We start from the raw sequence: 17,832 nt of genomic DNA, 5'->3' as shown, positions 1-17,832 counted from the left end.
TGTAATCAGATAAGTTTGTTGGAATTGGTGAAGTCATGAAAGTTTTAAGAAAATTCTTTATAGATTTTACGTGAAAGTGTGACGCGGTGCTGAGTACTGCTGCCACATACATGGTCTTACAGAATCAAGTCTTTCCACCCAGTGCTCGACAACAGTGGACAGCAACTTCTCATCTAGAAAAAAATCAGAAATATTTCTCGGCTTTACTCGGAAGTGTGACATGGAGCTGAGTTCTGCAGCCACACATATATGGCCTTCCAGAATCAAGTCTTTCCACCAAGCAATTCAATATAGTCATCTGAATTAAGTTTGAATCCCTTTTAAAATATGTGGAACGGCATGATGTAACCTTTGTTGGAAAACACATCAAAACACCATAACTGATTAAAAAGTGGTTAAGTGCTTAATGACATGAACTGAAAATATGGATGTGTCAAGTTGCATTCACAGAACCACTTTTATCAAATCCACGCTTGACCTTGTGTCTAACCTGGATAAAAAGGAAATAGATAAAATAACTGATTGAAGGAACTTAGTTTTTATAATGCATGGACTTTCTGCAGACTGAGTCGAGTTGTGTAGCCAGATGTTGGAACTGACAAAGTCATGAAATTTTTAAGAAAACTATTTCTCGTAGGTTTTAGCCGAAGTTGTGACATGGAGCTGAGTCCTGCTGTAACGCATATCCAGTTTCTTCACTCAGCGCTTCACAACATTAGGCAGCGTCTGAATATAGTCATCTGAGTCCCTTTTAGAATATGTTGGGACTGGCAAAGTCATGAAATTTTAAAGAAAACTATTTATAGGTTTTATCCGGAGCTGAGTCCCTTTTAAAGTATCTACTCTACACATGAAATTGCAGTCAGGTAAGTTTGATGGAACTGGTGAAGTTATCAAAGTTTTAAGAAAGAAATGTATAGTCTATGTTATTTGGATTCTTTGACCTACTGTTTTCATCTTGTGTGTTATTTTTCACAACATTTCGGTCGATGTAACCTATGACCTTCTTCAGTTGTATCTTGTGGAACTCGGCAATCTTTCTGCTGAACTTGGTATCTTGCATAGAATTTTTATTCAATCCACTGGGGGTAGTATGCTCTTGATCTGGCTGCCATAACTGGGTAGAAGTCCTAAGTAATGTGCAATTGTATTTGAGTGTCGCCCGCACTGAAGATTGAACCTTTAACCTCTAGAAGAGTGTATCTTACAACTGAATTTTTTCATGCACTTTATCCACTATGACACAGATTTTTGCAGATATACAACTTGGAATTACTTAGGACTTCTAGGCAGTCGTGGCTGATGGAACAAGAATATGCTACTCCTGTAGATTAAAAAAGGTTTCAATTCGAAATTTTGTGCAAATTCCCAAGTTCAACAGAAAGATTCCTGAAGAAGGTTGGAGGTTATATCGACTGAAACGATGTGAAAATAACACTCAAGATGCGAGCAGTAGTTTAAATAATCCAAATAAAACAAATAATTGCTCCTAAGCTAAAAAGAAAAATCATAAATTATTTATAGATTTTACCCGGAAGTGTGACATGGAGTTGAGTTCTGCTGTCACACATATGGTCTTTCAGCATCCAGTTCCTCCACTCAGCACTTGACAACATTGTTCATCAACTAAGTATAGTCATCTGAATTTAATCTGAGAGTATTTTTTAGACTACATGGAATGGCATGATGTAGCCTTTGTTGAAAAACACATTCAAAGACTATAACTGATTGAGGAAACTTGGTTTTACTTGGAACTTTGTTTGGACTGAAGATTAGCTATGTGTTGTTGTGTATCTTGTGCAAATGGTCCTAGCAGAAGTTCTTCCCATCTGAGAAAAACTAGAGTATCTCCTGCTCGACTGATGAGGAATATTCACAGAAAAATAAATGGAAATAAAGGTGGCGTTGAAAGAGAGTGATCACCATTCTTCATGCTATTTAGATTCATCAGACTACTGTTCTTATCTTGATTGTGATTTTCACAACGTTTCAGTCGATGTAACCTCCGACCTTCTTCAGGTGTATCTTGTCGAACTTGGGAAGGTTTTTGTCTAACTCAGGAATTTGGACGGAATTCCGAGCAGAACCCTTTATTTACTTCATGGGGGTAGCATGCTCTTGTTCCATCAGCCATGACTGGATAGAGGTCCTAAGTAATTCGCAATTGTATTTTTTGATCGTCCACACTGAGTGAGAATTGAACTTTCAACCTTCAGATGAATATCACTTTCACAACTGATTTTTCCAAGTACTCTAACCATTGGGTCCTTGTGAAGAAGGTCGGAGGTTAAATCGACCAAAACGTTGTGGAAATCACACTGAAGATGAGAACAGTAGTTTGATAAATCCAAATAATACGAATAACCAATCATCATCTCAAAAAAAAAAATCAGAAACGTGATTACTGTCCTTTCAGTTATGTTCATCATACTCTCGGATTATTCCATTTTTTTATGTTTATTCACGTGTACATGGGTCACCTCAACCGAGAATAACTATTTGACATTTGCAAAGAAAGAGATTTGCATTTTTGATAATCAAACCTTTGTTTATTTATGCAAAACTAACATATCAAATTCTTCGTTTCTGTCTTGAGGAATGTGTCTAAAATATCATTACACTTCCAGGTTGACTCTCGCCAAGGTGTTCATACATGTCAAAGTCCCAACTATTGATTAATTATCTCGTATGTATATATATATATATATATATATATATATATATATATATATATATATTCTTATAGAAATATATATTCTTATAGAAATATATATTCTTATAATATATACCAATCCTTATTTAAGGAGCTCAATGTAATTACAGAGCAATATAGTGAATAAATGACCCAAAACTATATTCCAAAATTTATGATATTGACCATCTTATAATTTATTTCTTAAATTCGGTTGACATTTACAATTCTTGACAGTATCTGTTTCGTAGTGCAAAATCAATCGCTTAATTGTTATATTCATATTAGATTCACTGATTGATATAATAATTGATTGACTGATTTTGCGCTACGAAACAGATACTGTCAAGAATTGGAAATGCGAACTGAATTAAAGGAATAAATTATAAGATGGTCAACATCATGAATTTTGGAATATGTTTTTTGGTCATTTATTCACTACATATATATATATATATATATATATATATATATATATGATTGTTGAGCTGGATTAAATCCGACGATATGAAATAAAATGGAGGTGGAAGGACCTGGATACTCAACGTTTCGCCCGATTTATGCGGGCTTCTTCAAGAGGGATGGTCATTGACGAGAGAGTCGGAGGATTGGGGCTATATATAATGATGGGGGAGAGCAGCGTGTTTTCCTTATGTAAATTAGATGTCATATATACATGTATATACATTTTATGAGAGAAGAACTAATTAGAGTAAACTAGTGTAGTGGATTACGTCTAAAAGATAAAATATCGTAGAGATTAAAAATTGTGTTTGGAAATATAGCGGTGATAGATTAAATAAATAAAATGACACGAGATTACGAAAGAATCGTTTTTTTTTTTTTTTTTTTTTTCTTTTAAATTAGAAATAATTGAATTGGGATAAAATAGCGCAGTAACTTAAAAGATGGTATCTAAAAATAAGAATAGGAGGTGATAAAATGGAGTCTAAAAATAGATAATGATAAAATACAGTAAATAAGTAAAATAAAAATAAAATTAAGTGAAATTACGAATTTTTTTTTTTTTTTTTTTTTTTTTTCGCGTTTAACCGGTGTCTAAGTTGTTTTCTTTGATAATTATTTTCGACAGAAAGGGAGCAACGTGGAAAAAACCTTTTCTTTGCTTAATTATTTTGCTGGAATGGGAGATTATAGCTGACTCAATTAAACGTCGTGTGGATCTGTTATGTATGTGTTTAAGGAAAGTTGCTTTGTTAAAATCAAAATGGTGGTCGTTTTCCATGATGTGACAAAATATGGCGTTGAGTGTATTGTTGTTTTTTACATCTCTTTTGTGTTCATATATTCTTTTATTTAAATTACGTTGAGTTTCTCCTACGTATATTTTTCCACAATCAAGGCAGGGTATGGAATATATTCCGGCTTTGGTGTTAATGTTGGTGTTAGTTATAATTTTACGTGTTAGATCCCTAATTGTTAAAGAGTTTAGTTTTGTTATTTGAATGCCTGTCTTATTTAGGTTCTTATATATTGCGTCGTTGTTTTTATTAGTTGGTAATGTTAATTGTCTGTTGTGTATCTGGCTATTTAAGGAATGGTCTCGGTTTCGGTAAATTTTTAGTGCTTTTCTTTTTGTATTTGCCAAAAAATGTTGAGGGTATTGCAAGTTCATGAATGTACGTTCGATATACTCAAATTCTTCCACGATGTATTCTTCACTACATATTCTCAGGGCCCTAAGAAAAAATCCTATTAGAATACCTCTTTTTTATTTTTATTCGTGACTTTCCGATGGACTTTAAAACTTTAAATCATTTTTATTCGTGACTTTCAAAAAAGTTTTAAAGTCCATCGGAAAGTCACGAATAAAAATGATTACATACACTTTTACTCTCATCACGATGATAAAGTAAAAAGAGGTATTCTAATAGGATTTTTTCTTAGGGCCCTGAGAATATGTAGTGAAGAATACATCGTGGAAGAATTTGAGTATATCGAACGTACATTCATGAACTTGCAATACCCTCAACATTTTTTGGCAAATACAAAAAGAAAAGCACTAAAAATTTACCGAAACCGAGACCATTCCTTAAATAGCCAGATACACAACAGACAATTAACATTACCAACTAATAAAAACAACGACGCAATATATAAGAACCTAAATAAGACAGGCATTCAAATAACAAAACTAAACTCTTTAACAATTAGGGATCTAACACGTAAAATTATAACTAACACCAACATTAACACCAAAGCCGGAATATATTCCATACCCTGCCTTGATTGTGGAAAAATATACGTAGGAGAAACTCAACGTAATTTAAATAAAAGAATATATGAACACAAAAGAGATGTAAAAAACAACAATACACTCAACGCCATATTTTGTCACATCATGGAAAACGACCACCATTTTGATTTTAACAAAGCAACTTTCCTTAAACACATACATAACAGATCCACACGACGTTTAATTGAGTCAGCTATAATCTCCCATTCCAGCAAAATAATTAAGCAAAGAAAAGGTTTTTTCCACGTTGCTCCCTTTCTGTCGAAAATAATTATCAAAGAAAACAACTTAGACACCGGTTAAACGCGAAAAAAAAAAAAAAAAAATTCGTAATTTCACTTAATTTTATTTTTATTTTACTTATTTACTGTATTTTATCATTATCTATTTTTAGACTCCATTTTATCACCTCCTATTCTTATTTTTAGATATCATCTTTTAAGTTACTGCGCTATTTTATCCCAATTCAATTATTTCTAATTTAAAAAAAAAAAAAAAAAAAAAAAAACGATTCTTTCGTAATCTCGTGTCATTTTATTTATTTAATCTATCACCGCTATATTTCCAAACACAATTTTTAATCTCTACGATATTTTATCTTTTAGACGTAATCCACTACACTAGTTTACTCTAATTAGTTCTTCTCTCATAAAATGTATATACATGTATATATGACATCTAATTTACATAAGGAAAACACGCTGCTCTCCCCCATCATTATATATAGCCCCAATCCTCCGACTCTCTCGTCAATGACCATCCCTCTTGAAGAAGCCCGCATAAATCGGGCGAAACGTTGAGTATCCAGGTCCTTCCACCTCCATTTTATTTCATATATATATATATATATATATATATATATATATATATATATATATATATATATATGTAGTCATCCACAAACAGTACTGTTTCGCTGTTTCACAACTCATCAGTGTGGCAAGACAGGAAACTACCTTATTTCCCTGATTTTTTTGGAATTTGAACACTTGATTGAATGAATTTAAGTCTTTCCTTCATGATTGGGATATATAAATTTTGCTCCCCTCAAAGAATCATGAAATATATATATATATATATATATATATATATATATATATATATATATATATATATATATATATATATATATATATATATTTCATTGAATAAAATAGACACAGAGGTCAATTTCTTTTTAATTTCGATCCCAAATTTGACCCCTAAACAAATCAAATTAAAAAGTTTTATCCATGTCAAAATAACCTACATCTAACATTTCAAGTATTTAGACCCAAAATTGGCAGAGGAGTTTGGTCGAGTTTTCAAAATTCAATTCGTTGAACTTTGACCCCTTGGCAGTTAGTATTCTGGCCAAAACTTGCTTAAAAAGATTTCCCCAAATCTTAATACCCCTTATGTCAAATCTCGAGTCTGTAGATTGAAAATTGACAGAGTAGTTTTGTTGTGAAATGTGCACATACAGACACACAGACAGACAATTTCACTTATATATATATATATATATATATATATATATATATATATATATATATATATATATATATATAAGACGTATGTCGTAGTTTGTTTGAAACATTGTTTCTTGGATAAAAGGTGTGTTTGAGAAGCCTTCAAACACACCTTTTGTATATATATCTATAAAAGTGAACGTGTCTGTATGTGTGTGTGTGTGTCTGTCTGTCTGTGTATCTGTGTACATTTTCCTTCACCATAACTCTGTTAATTTTCAGTCTACAGACTCGAAATTTGAGATTTGGGAAAATCGATGTGATCGGTTTTCGGCCAGAAATTTGTCTGTTAAAGGGTCAAAGTTCAACTATTTGACCTTTGAGAACTCTACCAAACTCCTCCGACAATGTGGGGTCTACACACTTGAAATTTTAGATATAGGTACCTTGGACATGGATCTAACTTAATAATTCGATTCGAGCAACAAAAAAAAAAAAAATTTAAGAGGTCATAATAGAGGTCAAAGTTAAAATTGACCCTTTTTTTTGCTCAGCATACACCACCAAACACCCGGGCAACGCCGGGCACCCATGCTAGTATATATATATATATATATATATATATATATATATATATATATATATATATATATCACCATCAACATCAACAAGGGTTTTATCACTCAATGAAGAACCCCTCCCTGGACTTTAGCACTCTAATTCTGTCCCGACCTATCTGCTACCATGTGGGACCCATGTACTGTATCAGGTCGTCCCTCCATCTATTTCTTGATCTTCCCTTTGGCCTCTTATCTTCATCAGGTGTTTATTCCGTTGTCCTGATGGACTATCTGCTGTCCTATTGTCTGGCTACGTGCCATGCCCATCTGTGTTTGGATGTTTTGATGGCAGTATTTATGTCAATAACTCTTGTTTGTTGGCGGATCCAGATGTTTGTTTTTCTGTCTTGTAAAGTGATGCCTAACATTATCCTCTCCATTTTCCTTTGTGCTACTGCCAGCATTTCACTTTGGCGAGTGATCAGGGCCCATGTTTCTCTACCGTAGATCATCACAGGTAGTACATATTGAATGAAGATCTTCCCTTTGATTGACATATTCACTTTTCGGCTTCTCATATGGGGAAATATGTTAACTCAATTATATTTCACCTTTTATTTATACAAGTCCTTTAACTTATGAAGCTCGATGTGACTATACAGCAGATACAAATAAATGGCAAAAGTTTATATTTCAAATTTCAAGATGCTGACCATCTTACCGTTTATTTCTTTAAGTGCGTTGAAATGTTCAATTCTTGACAGCACCTGTTTCGTAGCCCAGAATCGTTGATGTAATAATTGTGTCGATTTTTTTTTTAATCTATTCCGCTCTTAACTCATCAGAAGAAAAGAGAACATCAATTTTAAAAGAAAAGGGAGTCATAACTTATTAAGGACTGAAGGCGACTTGAGGATAAGGCTTAAAACTTTGTTAAGACCACTATCAATAATTTCTCCTTTTTTCTCCACCCCCTCCCTTCTATTCGTCCATAGAAGACAATATCGCAGAGCTGCTTCCAAACTGGATACAACATAGCAAGTCCAATGTAAACAAATTCTTCTTGAGCCATCTTTTTCAGTAATCCATTTGTGCCAAACTTCCACCATCATCACCAATCATCACGGTTTTTCCTCACTATCCACCTGACATTCATTAACCCTTATCCTCGAGTGGCTTTTGGGCCTTGATAAGTTGTGATACTATAATTAAAAAAAAATCCAGTAAGCTAGTTCTGAATTTAGAGGGCTTAAACTCTACGAAATAGAATGAATAAAGGGTCTCAATGTAACAGAGCGCGGACACGCGTATGCACATGCATATGAAATATAAAATGATGTCACTGTAAAGAAAAAAGACTATAAAAAGGAGAGAGAGCACATTAGAGAAGACGATCACGTTAGAGAAGTGAGGGGCGCCAAGGCCGTAAAGATGTTACGCGTGGTAGAAGAATGAGGAAATAAATGTCGTTTTTGCAAGAAAAAAAAACGGAAGTAGAGTTATTTTTATCTTGGTCTCATTTGCGACGTAGACTGCATACAATATTATATCTATAGTTCAATCGAACCATTTTTTTATTCACCATAGAAAGGTTGACTCCCCCACCCCCCCCAAAAAAAAAGATAAGGAATGATGTAAAAACGATAAATCGTGGTTAATTCAACCTAAGAAAAAAAAAAGAAAAAAGAAAAAAAGAAAAAAGAAAAAAAAGAAAAAGAAAAAGATATGTTAAAGAACGCGTAAAAATAAAAGAGAAAAAAAGAAATAATCCTGTTTAAGGCTTTTTTTTTTTTTAATTTAGAATTTTGTTAAGAACAGCTGTTAATAATTTCTCTTTTCTCCCCCTCCCTCCACCCGTCTATCTCTAAGTGACTTTTTTTGATAAGTTTTTAATTAAACTAATCGTAAGCTGTTAAATAAAAAAAAATGATTCCAGTATTATTTCTGTTTTCTCCTCTCTCTCTCTCTCTCTCTCTCTCTCTCTCTCTCTCTCCCTCCCTCTCTGTAGTTACAACTAGTTTCTCGCCTAAAACTACGTAATAGGAAGTATATTTCAAAGGTCTCTATAGTGCAATCGAATGGATACAGGGTGGAACGATAAAATTGTCGTTCTAGAAAAGACGGCATGATTCCATTTACTTTTGATGGAAACTGGTTTCTTTTCTTGTTTTATTGCAGACCATTTACTAGTTGGCCAGTTGTGTACAAATCCCAAGAGCGATAGGAGCCTTCTATCATGTCTGAAAGTGACACAATGTTCAATAAGCGAGATCAAAGATGCACTGCTGTACAACGTGTCCATGGTGATGAAAACAAAGTTTCCAACTATGATTATGGTCTTTGATGCAGTTTCAAGTGAAGACCACATCATACCACATCATACCATCTCACATCTTCGACGTCGGCTTGAAAGTCAACACCAAAGTGTACCTGGATGTGCTGAAGAGTGTGGGATTCCCTTGGTGTACTCAGGTGGCCATTGGCAGACCCTGTGCGTGGCAGCAGGACTCGGCATTAGCCTACAAGTCCAAAGAGACCGAGGCTTGATTTCAAAAACAGTGCTATGACTTTGTACTCCTTAGTCCCCCTTCCTCCCTCGATCTGAACCCGCTGGACTACTTCGTTTGGTCATACATCAAGAACATCACCAACATGACCTCCGACAACACCAAAGTCAACCTTATGGACGCTAACTGCCGAGTATTCGCTGAGCTCCAGCCAGCGCTTATAGAAAAGGCATACTCTCAGTTCTGGACCCGTATCGAGGCGGTGAGTGAGGCTGAAGGTGGCTACATTGAATAGATGTCAGCTCTATTATATAATCAAGTTACCTGAATTGATTTTTTTTTCAATAAAAGTTGTAAAATAAAACTGCAGAGTGATTTTCTTAAGGGCGACACCTTTACCGTTCCACCCTATATATATATATATATATATATATATATATATATATATATATATATATATATATATATATATACAAGCAAGTTCAATGTAGACAAATTCTTATTGGGCTGTCATTTTTAATAATCAATTTCTGCCCAATTTTCATCATCATTACCAATTATCATGCTAATTTCTCACTGTCTATCTCACACTCATTAACCCTTATCCCATAACGTTTGAGCCTTGATAAATTGTCCCCCCCCAAAAAAAAATAAAATGAATCCATTAGGTACAGCTTGTTCTAAATTTAGAAATATGAGCTTCAGTTTTTACGCAGAAAGAATAAACTCTGCGAAATAGGATGAATATTTCCAGATGTCTCTATAGTGCAATCAAACCATTTTTATTTCATTCGTCGTAGAAGAGTTGACCCCCGAAAAGACAAGTGATGGTTTTAAAACGATAGATCGCGGTTAATTCAAGCTAAGGAAGGAAGAAAGAAAGAAAGAAAGAAAGAAGAAGAAGAAGAAGAAGAAGAAGAAGAAGAAGAAGAATGGTAAAGAACACATAAAAATAAAAGAGAAAAAAAGAAACAATCCTGTTTAAGACTTTTTTTTTATTCAGCCTTTGTTAAACTCCAACACATTGACAAGCCTACAGAAGCACTTGTAGGGAAAAAAAAGGACAAATTCTTTGTAAATCTGTACGTGCACCTGTGAAAATGCTTTCTATGTCGACGACAAACTGACGGTGTAATTAGTATTTGTAAAAGTCCAACAACAGTCAATTTATCAGGCAAACCTTTCTCCATTCCATGGACGTTAATAAAAAAGAGCGGCAAGTACACGAAAAAGGTGGGCAACGGGCGTTGTGCTCAGCGGACGTTATGGCCAACGGATATTGTGGTCATCAGATAAAATTAACTCTGAAATTAATTTTTATTTTTTATTTTTTATTATTATTAATTTAAAATTTTCTCCAAAATAATACAGCCTCTTTCTCCCCAAAGAGACGTTGCTGGGTTTTTTTTTACTCTATCGTTATTTCATAATAGAAAAAGCTGTGATGTACGTATCCGTGACGAAACGAAAATATCATATTCCCAAAATCACGTAAATTGATCAAGCAGTTCTATTTTTATAAAGAAGATCATTTTTAAGCGATTAATGGGAATTAGTAGACATTACAATATAAATCTCGCAAATTTTTATTTATTTATTTATTTTACAACGAATTCATCATTTATCAAGGCTCGAGAGTCACGCGAAGTGTACAGTGGTCAGGGGGAACACGTCATAGTAATCGTTAGTTGTGGAAATTTGGTAAATTGGATTACTTAAGGGGATGACTTATCAAGAATTTGTTCACATTGGACTTGAAGACGACCGTATTGTAGTCAGTTGGAAAGCAGGAAAAGGAAACAGACTTCCACAGGCGTACAGTTCTAAGAAAGAAGCTTTGTTCATGGAACCTACGTTTAGGTTTAGGCACAGATAAAGAGAGGGGGGATTATTGATAGTTGTTTCAGCATGAACAAAGTTTATTTCCTAAAACTGCATGACTGTCTCACACTTCCACTGGCCTGCTTCCCAGTCGATTAAAATATGGTAGCCTTCAAGTCCAATGTAAATAAGTTCTTGTTGAACCGTCGCCTTAAATAATCCAAATTCTACCCAATCTACATCATTAACGATTACTAAACTACCACCTTACATCCATTAACCCTTATCCTCGAGTGGACTTCACGCCTTGATAAGTGGTGACTCCTTTGTCAAAAAAAAGGCTGTTTATGTAATGAGTCGTCATTAGATGATGTGCTAAAGGCAAGAATTCGTGCACTGTATTACGGTAGGTTGAAATTGGCCCACGATAACAATATATTGAGAAACATTGCCTTAAATTAATATTTCTTTTTTTTTAAGTGAACTTTTTTTTTGAAAACGGTATACCTAGGCCATTATGCTTTTATTTTGTTTTCTCTAATTTTTAAATTGAGTAAATTATATAATTTTCTTGTTGGTTGTTGGAGGAGGTATGCACTTTACCGAGTGCCATTATGTTATTATTTTTATTTTTATTTTTTTTTTGCAGGTTGTTCACTATCTCAATGTACCGATGACCAGTTCCAGTGCAAAAATTGCAGATGCATCATGAAGTCGTGGTTGTGCAATCACGCAAACGACTGTGGTGATGGGTCAGATGAGCATTCGAATTGCAGTGAGTCTGGTGTTGTTTTTTTTTTTGTTTTTTTTTAAATATTTATTTGTTATGTTTCCATTTCGAGTCACATTGAAGTTTTCGATAGCTTGGATCATATCACCGTGTAAGTTACATCTACAGGTGAAACGCAGTAGTGTCTCAATTAGACAGGTTGACCCTGACCGTTGATTTATTATTGATTCTTCTACAACTTGGACATTCGCCAAACGATTAGAAAGAAAGTGAGACGGCACGTACACTCAAATGCTACGAACTGTGTTAAATATATCTTGGCAAGATCATCCCATGAAGCAGCAACTTTATGGCAAACTATCTGTCATATCTACTACCATCAGGGAGCGACATCTACAATTTGCCAGAGAAGCAAGCAAGAGCTGGTAAGAAATGTATTGCTGTGGACTCCACGGCACAGGCAGACGAGAATAGGATGACCTAGATCTACATATATCCAGCAAATTGCACATAACGTCAACTGTGATCCTGAAGGCCGCTGGAAAAATGGTGGGATCCATCTATCGATCCAGTAGATATCTCACTGCTGATGCAATTCTCTATCTATATAAAAGCCAGGTACATCCAAGGATGGAGTACTGTTGCCACATCTGAGCAGGAGCTGCTAGAAACTCTGTTCTTCTGGCTTGCTTCCCAACTGACTACAATATGGTCGTCTTCAAATCCGATGTAAACAAGTTCTTGTTGTGCTGCCCTCCTAAATAATCCATTTCTACCCCATTTCACCAATAACTATTAATATGCTGTTGTCTCATTGACTATCATATCCTCGAATGGCTTTCAGGCCTTGAGAAATGATGACTCACATGTAAACAAGAAATGTACTTTTTTTTTGTGTTGTTTTATGAAAATCTATCCAGACAAGGCTTGAAGCCACTTGATATATGGGCCTTACAAGAACGAAACATAGTTATCGCAAAGATAGGGAATGCCTGTCAGCCTTAGTTTTGAAAATAGCAAGAGCTATCGGCAGGAGAAAGACAGTAAGCAGAAAGAGAATTTCGAAAGTCTGCAGTTCTTGGAAAGAAGATACTGGAATCGGACGCTGTATTGCAATGAGGTATCAAAGCAGTGAATTTGATGAAGACTACCAAATCAACTAGTCAAATGAGCTGAAACAATGGAAGCAAGTAATAAATCAGACACTTGTGAAGAATACGTGCCATAGAAAAGTCTGAGATTAGCAACATTACGTCTGTGTGAGAGAGAGGTCGCAGTGAAGAAGAAAGGGTGTCAACTACACCACTCACATATGTCTACATTCGTGTGCATCTCTGCTATTCAACATAAACCCATATCCTTTTTGTCATGTCTCTTGCAGGTCTTTCATATGATACAGGTTCATATGGTATGAAATGATCTATAACGATTATGGGGATGTATTGTTTAAAATATAAATGCATTAATTTGCATATGAATAGGTTAGCTGCATTAAGAACGAACTGGAGGAGAAGTGTGAGTCGCATTTTTGCCAGCAAAGGGAACATGCCGAATGTTAGCAAAAATGTGAAAAGTTAGTTATGTCTCGCCGTGTATTGCAATGTTTTTGAGTTATAATGGGGGATAGATATTTAATTGGTGCCCACCTCATCAATATGTGACACAAGGTCAAGAAAGTGGGAATCTAAGCAAGCACCCCTAAAGGAGGGGCACTCTTCCAATTACAAATATTGCCTGAGTATCCCCGTCAGCATTCCCAGGTTGGGGCACCTCAGGCAATTAACTTGCCCCACCCGAAAGCTGGGTGGCAAGGCCTAGGAGGGTGGACCTCCTGAGTAATACCCAGGCAGTGTACCTCAGTCTGACAGGTGCTGGGCCGGTCCCCAGCCCTGCACCTGTTGGGCTGAGTGTCAAGAATGGATCCTTGACGAGTACCCTACCCTGTCTCTCTGCAGCCAAAGTCGCTAGGAGACATATCCCCACCAATCATAATGGGGGTATGGTCCTTCACATTTGGGAGATTCTATTTATAAACTGACGAATCAAATTAATTCACGTTTTGCTACCAACCAATCGGAAACCAGAATTGTTCCATAAAAATTAAACTTTTTTCTTTAGCAACCTTGCATATGTGTTTTCTTCGTGTCAACACGGGAAGAATCTTTTGCTCTGCAGCTTCCAACTCAAGAATTGTCTACTGAGAACCAGTCACCTCCAGGACTTGTATAGAACAACTAACCATCGGAAACTGTTCTGAAACTAAACATGGCTTTCAACTCAAGAAGGGTTGTGTTTAGTATGGAGATATAGTTGTGTCTAATCATATATGAAGGGCTAGTTGAGTTTGACCGAGTAGTGTGAATTGACTGGGTCTGGCCATGAAGTGTGAGCCAGCTGCATCTGACCGTGAGGTTAGGATGAAGAAGTCATCATGAGGATGCTGTTAATTATTTATTAGATTGCACTTATTTTGAAGAACTATGTGATTACGAGTTTTATCATTGTCCATTGTCCGTTGACTGGCATCATACAAAAATAAACTTAATGCAATATATTGTGTTTTACAAATTTCCAAACTAGTTGTATATGCAACGCTAGAGATGTAAGTACCGAACCAAGCACGGTGTCATATGGTATGAAATGATCTTTTAAGATCATAGGGGCGTGTGGTTTAAAATATAAATGTATTAATTTGCATACAAATGAATTAGCTGCGTTAAGAAGAATGAATTTGAGAGAAGTGTGAGTGGATTGTTTGACAGTGAAGGGAACGAATTTTAAGAAGTCGTGCGAATGTCATGGAGATGCTGTTAATTACTTTTTTTTTTTATTAGATTGCACCCACTTTGTTTAACAATTTTATCATTGTCCATTGTCCGTTGCCTGGCATCATACAAAAATAAACTTAATGCAAAATATTGTGTTTTACAAATTTCTAGATCGTTTCAAATAATGCTTCGATGTTGTGGTTGTTGTTGTTGTTATTATTATTTTTTTTATTATTATTATTATTATTATTATTATTATTATTATTATTATTATTATTGTTGTTGTTGTTGTTGTTGTTATTAGTTCACAAGGAGCTTTCACACAGGTCATCAAAGATCTCTCTTTGAAAATAACCTGTGGTGTTCCCTGGAAGTTGAGTGACAACAAGTCTCCCCAGGTTTCCAGTACTCTCCACGTCTTTCGGTAAGATTTGCAAGTGAATTTGCGTTAACGCAATAGCCGCTTACCATTGATTTATTGCTGGCAGATTCTGCTTTCATAGTTTCGAGTGAAGAGTTTTGTCTTCATTCGAGTTTTATCCTAAACTATATTTCCCCAGAGTTATTTTCTAACGATATCAATGTGTTATTGTTCTTGGCCTTCGGACCAGGATCAAAGTGTAGTATCCGTTCTGCTGATGCTGCACTTAAGATAATTTGTACCAGTCAATGGAGGGGAAACCCTCTATTCTGGGACAATTATAATTTTTGGTGACAACCAGAGTGCCCCCTTTTTACCTTACTTTTAGGGGAGCTGGTTTTTACCCCACATTAAAAATGGTCTTGTGTCTAATTTGCTTTCGTGGGGAAGCAAATAAATACCATATCAATATGTTGAATAAAAAAAAAATACTTTTATTTTCATAAAGTCATTGTTTCCGTTTTTTTTTGGTTTTTTTTTAATTGATTTCTTTTCTTTTACTTATATTTTTAAAATGTATTTCAGCTTATTCTTCTTGTGATAGTCATGAATTCACGTGTAAGAATCATCGGTGTATTCATCAATCCTGGGTTTGTGATAATAACGACGATTGTACGGATGGATCTGATGAACTTGGCTGCCGTAAGTTGTTTGTCATTATTTATTGTATTTTTAGACTTTAGTTTAGTTTAGTTTAGTTTAGGTTGTGTGTTTTTCTTTTTTAAATTCTTTTGTAAGTATTATGAATGGTTAGTATATCTATATATTTACTACTATATAAAAATCACTTTGTGTGTATGTGTGTGTGTGTGTGTGTGAGAGAAGGAGAGTGAGGGTGAGAGAGAGAGTTCCTCATAGGTTCCGAAACGGTTGAGTCTATCTTTTGCAGATTTCACACAAAGGTAATTTATATGTTTAGTCGTGCGCACGCGTGTGTGTGTGTGTGCGTGTTCCTTCCTTCCTTCCTTCCTTCCTTATAGGTTCCAAAACGGCTGGGCCTATCTTTTACAAATTTCACACGTAGCCAGTTTATATGTCTGGCAGTGTTCTCAGATATGTTTTGCACAGAAATTAATCCGATAAATATCGAAAATCGAAACAATCCGACATTAAAAGAAGTCTTTCTTCTTTTATAGATTAAAAAAGAAATTTTACAAATGAATATTTTATGTTAAATCAGTGTAACCTTGGCCGGTGTAACGTAAAATATTCCTCTGTATAAATTCTTCTTTTTTATCTATAAGAACAGAAAGACTATTTTTAAGATCGTTAAGCCCAAACATCAGCTAATGTTATACTGTAAACAAACGCAGACGGGATTTGATGAACGACATTATCATTTTTATTTTTTTATTTTTTTGCGAATTAATCTACCGGGCAAATTATTCCTCATAATATATAGTATTCAATAGAGGATGGATTCTATAAAACAGAGTGGAACGATAAAATTGTCGCCCTAAAGAAAACAACTACAGATTTATTTTAAAACTTTTATTGAAAAAAATCAATTCAGGTAACTTGATTATGTAGTAGAGCTGCCATCTATTCAATGTAGCCACCTTTAACCTCAATCACCGTCTCGATATGGATCCAGAACTGGAAGCATGCCTTTTCCACAAGCGCTGATCAAGCTGACTTTGGTGTTGTGGGAGGTTATGTTGGTGATGTTCTCGATATGTGACCTAACGAAGTGAGTTTAGGTCAGGGGAGGAGGGGAGTCTAATGAGAGAAGGGTACAAAGTCTAAGCACTTCTGAAGCCAAGCCTGGATCTCTTTGGACTTGTGACCCGGTGTCATGTACTTCTGTCATATCCAGGGATCACCACACCATACAGCACATCCAGGTACACTTTGATGTTAACTTTTAAGCTGACTTCAATGATGTGAGGTGGCATGATGTGGCCTTTACTTGAAACCACACCAAAGACCATAACCATGGCCGGAAACTTTATTTTCATCACCCTGGGCGTGTTCCTGTTATTTGTGGCAATCCATTGATGCATTTTGAGGATGCTGGTAATGGCCTTTGTATTGGTAGAGAAGATGAGTTGTTTAGCTGTGCATCTCCGATCTCGCTTGTTGAACATTGTGTCACTTTCAGACATGATAGAAAGCTCCTATTACTCTTGGTATTTATACAAAACTAGCTAACTAGTAGATGGTCTGCAACAAAAAAGAAAACCGGTTTTCATCAAACAGAAATGGAATCAAATCATCTTTTCTAGGGCGACAATTTTATCGTTCCACCCTGTAAGACATACACAATCTGCGGACGTTTAGTGACCTAAATAAAACGAAATTATTCCTTATAATTTCGCCCGCAGTTTTTTTTTTTCAGTATAAAAAAGTAAACGGGGCATAAACAAAAGTGGTTTCAAGGAATAATTTTGTTTTATTTCATGTTTCAATGCAGTTTATTTCGTTCAATAAAGTTCCTATTTTCGGTTTTATGATAAAGGAAAAAAAGGCAATTGGAGGTACCTATTGTCTAAGAAATATGTAGCGTAAATTTAAGTTGTTGCCAGAAATAATTACGTTTTATTTCGGCCATTAAACGTTCACAGTTTTTATTGGCAATAAATAAATAAATGAATAAATAAATAAAAAGTAAACGGAACTAATTGG

The 17,832-nt window shown here is 35.1% G+C and overlaps 1 protein-coding gene across 2 annotated transcripts in view; it reads left to right on the top strand.

The window, feature by feature from the left end:
* LOC145263100 (low-density lipoprotein receptor-related protein 2-like) overlaps nt 1-17,832 on the top strand; it is a 599,989-nt gene that overhangs the window by 42,198 nt on the left and 539,959 nt on the right. For both annotated transcript variants that reach the window (XM_080120027.1, XM_080120026.1), the window contains exons 2-3: nt 11,938-12,063; nt 15,733-15,849. In XM_080120027.1, coding sequence (XP_079976153.1) covers nt 11,938-12,063; nt 15,733-15,849 — 243 coding nt within the window. The remainder of the gene's footprint in view (nt 1-11,937; nt 12,064-15,732; nt 15,850-17,832) is intronic.

The sequence above is a fragment of the Euprymna scolopes genome, chromosome 38 (genome assembly GCF_053919585.1).
Source record: "Euprymna scolopes isolate OS-2025 chromosome 38, ASM5391958v1, whole genome shotgun sequence".
NCBI lineage: Eukaryota > Metazoa > Mollusca > Cephalopoda > Sepiida > Sepiolidae > Euprymna > Euprymna scolopes.
The sequence above is the reverse complement of the archived record's forward strand: the minus strand, read 5'-3'. Positions and strand labels throughout refer to the sequence as shown.